Source organism: Cololabis saira, chromosome 3 (genome assembly GCF_033807715.1).
Source record: "Cololabis saira isolate AMF1-May2022 chromosome 3, fColSai1.1, whole genome shotgun sequence".
Lineage (NCBI taxonomy): Eukaryota > Metazoa > Chordata > Actinopteri > Beloniformes > Belonidae > Cololabis > Cololabis saira.
In genome coordinates, this window is record NC_084589.1 from 47,476,085 (window position 1) to 47,479,746 (window position 3,662).

At 43.5% G+C, this 3,662-nt stretch overlaps 1 protein-coding gene across 1 annotated transcript; it reads left to right on the forward strand.

Moving 5' to 3' along the window:
- The first annotated feature begins 1,699 nt into the window (after positions 1-1,699).
- Positions 1,700-3,272, forward strand: LOC133440419 (zinc finger protein 239-like). Its single transcript, XM_061717677.1, has one exon. The coding sequence runs from the start codon at positions 1,726-1,728 to the stop codon at positions 2,695-2,697; it is 972 nt and encodes a 323-aa protein (XP_061573661.1). The 5' UTR covers positions 1,700-1,725; the 3' UTR covers positions 2,698-3,272.
- The last annotated feature ends 390 nt before the right edge of the window (positions 3,273-3,662 follow it).

Sequence of the window (3,662 nt, forward strand, 5' to 3'; positions counted from 1 at the left end):
TGAGCAGGTGAGAGTCCAACCCCACTCAGTGGTGTGTCCCGGTATTCAAGCAGTGCTTGGTACGGGTCACCAGCACTGTCCTGTGCTTTTGTCAGCATGTTTTTTATTGTCTGAACTGCTCTCTCAACTTGGCCATTTGACTGTGGGAAAGTGGGACTTGAAGAGGTTTGTTTGAAACCCCACTCAGCACTGAAGTCCACCGTCTCTTGGCTCACCAGCTGTCTGCCATTGTCGGGGAACAACTCATCTGGCACACCATGCCTTGCAAATATAGACTTCAGCCCAATGATGATGTGGGTGCTGTGGGTCGATACAGATCCGAACTTTGTTCGGTTTTGTTACAGTCACCATACTATTGACCCATTCTGTAGGCTCTGTCTGTTTGGTTATCACCCCCAAGTTTTCTATTCAGCTCTGTTTTAATTTTATCTTTTAGCGCGACAGATACTTTCCTGTTTTTGCTTGGTGACTTTATTGACAGGAATTTCAACCTCTTCATGTAGACTTTTTAGCTGACTCCGACTCAACTCACTGGCTCTGCAATTGTCTATTGCTTTATTTAGCGTGAGGTCCGGTTCTCTCAGTAGTCGTCCTCTCACTTGGTCATCTTTGATTCCACACACGATTCTATCTCGTATCAGTGAGTCGGTGAGGTGCTCAAACTCGCAGTCTTTCACTTTCTTTTTTAAATCAGTCACATATGCATCAACAGTCTCTGATATTCATTGCAATCGAATAAAGAACAAGTGCCTCAAATACGTCACATTTTTCCTTGGCTCACAATGTTGGCGGAAAAGTTCTTTCAATGTATCATAGTCATCTACGTCTTCATCAAAGTCAAAAGTGTTATATACCTTAATTTCTTCGTCCCCGGCCACATGTAGGAACGTGGCTCTTTTCACTGCAGAATTTTCGTCGATTCCGCTGGCGACAAGAAACAGTTCAAATCTCTGGATCCAGACTCTCCAACTTTCCGCTAGATTTCCTTCTAGACTTAATGAGGTCGGAGGTTTCATCTGCTCCATTTTGTGTTCCTATTTTTGTTTTACTTCAAGTTTTTACTCTGACACCATGTTATATATGACACGGAAGAAGCAATTTCTAGAACAACAACTTTATTCTTCAACTGTCTCGATGCCAACACAGTAACACAAGAGTAGGGTCACAGTGCCGCCTAATGGTCACACAGAGTAATTCACTTTTTTTCAAATATACTACATAGATGTGTGTGAATGTGTATGAATGTTGGTGGTGGTCGGAGGGGCCGTTTGGCGCGGAATGGCAGCCACGCTTCTGTCAGTCTGCCCCAGGGCAGCTGTGGCTACAAATTGTAGCTTACCACCACCAGTGAGAATGTGTATGAATGAATAATGATCTAAGTGTAGCACTTTGAGATTCATTGAATGGAAAGTGCGTTACAAGTTAAATCCATTATTATTATTATTATAGATGAAGAGGAAGACCGAAAGTTCAGGACAAACTTTAAACCTCACAAATACAACCAACCAATCAACACTGGGAAGCACTTTTGACTTGTTAAAATCCTATCTTTTGTCCCTTTTTGTAATTCCAGAACTCCCACAAGAAAATGTTTGTAAGGTGGAGGAGGACGGGGTTTTCAGTGACCAGCACCTCGATAGCCTGGAGAGGAGCTGCAGCCTGGACCAGGAGGAACCAGGGCATCCACAGACTACAGAACTGGAGGAAGACTCCAGCGGTCAGGAGATGAAGCACGAGGACGTAGAGGTGGTCAATGTCGCTGATGTGAAAGTTGAAAATGGTGAACCAGGACCAAACTGTGGCCAGCTGCTGTTGCACACTTCTCCTGAAGCTCAAAACAAAGATGAGGAAGGGACTGAAAGTTTACACTCAGACTCCAGTAAAACTGCAGATCCGGAGCCAATGAGACGACATGGTGACCACGAAGACGCTGCTGTCCCATCAGACAGCAACGAGTTCATTGAAAGTAATATTTTAATGGATCACATGAAGATCCACACTGGCGAAAGGCCGTACCTGTGCAGCACCTGCAACAAAACCTTTACTAGATCATCATATCTTAAACGCCACATAACCATGCACACGGGCGAGAAGCCCTACATCTGCAAAACATGTGGAAAAAGTTACACAGAACGTTCCAACCTAGTGATTCACTCGAGGACCCACACTGGCGAAAGGCCGTACCTGTGCAACACCTGCAACAAAACCTTTACTAGATCATCACATCTTAAACGCCACATAACCACGCACACGGGCGAGAAGCCCTACATCTGCAAAACATGTGGAAAGAGTTACAAGCAACATTACAACTTGGTGGTTCACTCGAGGACCCACACCGGTGAAAGGCCTTTCGTGTGCAACACCTGCGGAAAAACCTTTACTAAATCATCAAATCTTAAAAGCCACATAACCATGCACACGGGTGAGAAGCCCTACATCTGCAAAACATGTGGAAAAAGTTACAGGCTACGTTCCCACCTGGTGATTCACTCGAGGATCCACACCGGCGAAAGGCCGTACCTGTGCAGCACCTGCGGAAAAACCTTTACTGAATCATCAGATCTTAAAAGCCACATAGACACGCACACGGCTGAGAAGCTATATTTGTGCAAGACGTGCAACAAAGGTTTTAGCCGCAGAATTGATTTGCTGAGTCACATGAAAAATCACCCGGAGGAGAAGTCTGGTGACTCGTGACAAATGAAGCTCATGTTGTCGTCCTCCGGGGGCAGCTGTCCACTCCTGTCTGACCCACAGAAGAAGAACCTGCAGAAGTCCAACCACCACCTCCTGTGGCTGATGAGCCTAATCCCCTCCCCACAAGGGTTGCAGGTTCAACCTGGATTTATGCTTCTCCGTCAACTTGACGCAGAGGGAACGATGTGATCGTGTACTTTTTTTAAAGTTCTGCATTGAGTTTGTTTGAATCCCTGTTCCTTCTTAAAATCGTTATTTGTTGCTGTTGGTAACTTGCCGTCTCCACGGTGCAAATAAAGAGCTGTTAGTATGTGCTGAAATTTCTTTAAACGTGACAGTTTATTTCGTTCATCTACAAAGCCTCTCTCACACGTTCTTTTTCCCGTCTGTTTCCTCTTCACTCACATTCTCTTTGTAAAGTTAATCTGCAGCTCCATGTTGTTAAACTCTCTCCATCTACTCCGTTCTGAGGTTAGTCCAAGTTTGATATATTTACATGTTCAGTTTTTACAACGTTCCTCTGAAAAACATGAAGAAACTTCAGAGAAACGAGGACAAAAGAAGAAACGCAACCATCAACACGTCAGAAACAGAACAGCCAACCATCTGTCACCATTTTATAAACTTTAATGTCTGCAGCATTAAACAAAAAACCTTGAAGATTTCAGAAGTCAGTGCAGTCAGATACGGTTTGCTTTTATTTCCCCTTTAAAATGTTTTTATTGATTTTAGAAAACAAAAACATTTGGTTTAAAGGTGAATGAGGAAATGAGTGTGATGTGGGATACACATCACGATACTTGAGTCACGATACAATACGATATTGCGGTATCCAAATTTTGCAATATATTGCAATGTTATACATAGTTCGCTGAAAACTGTAAAAGGCTTTATGCGTTTTAAAATCTGAGCTGCATGTACATCAGAATATCGTGTAATTCATGGGACAAACTAAGTCAAAACAA

Bases quoted from the DNA above. Each gene is read 5' to 3' on its own strand.
- LOC133440419 (XM_061717677.1), top strand. From the start codon at position 1,726: ATGAAGCACGAGGACGTAGAGGTGGTCAATGTCGCTGATGTGAAAGTT.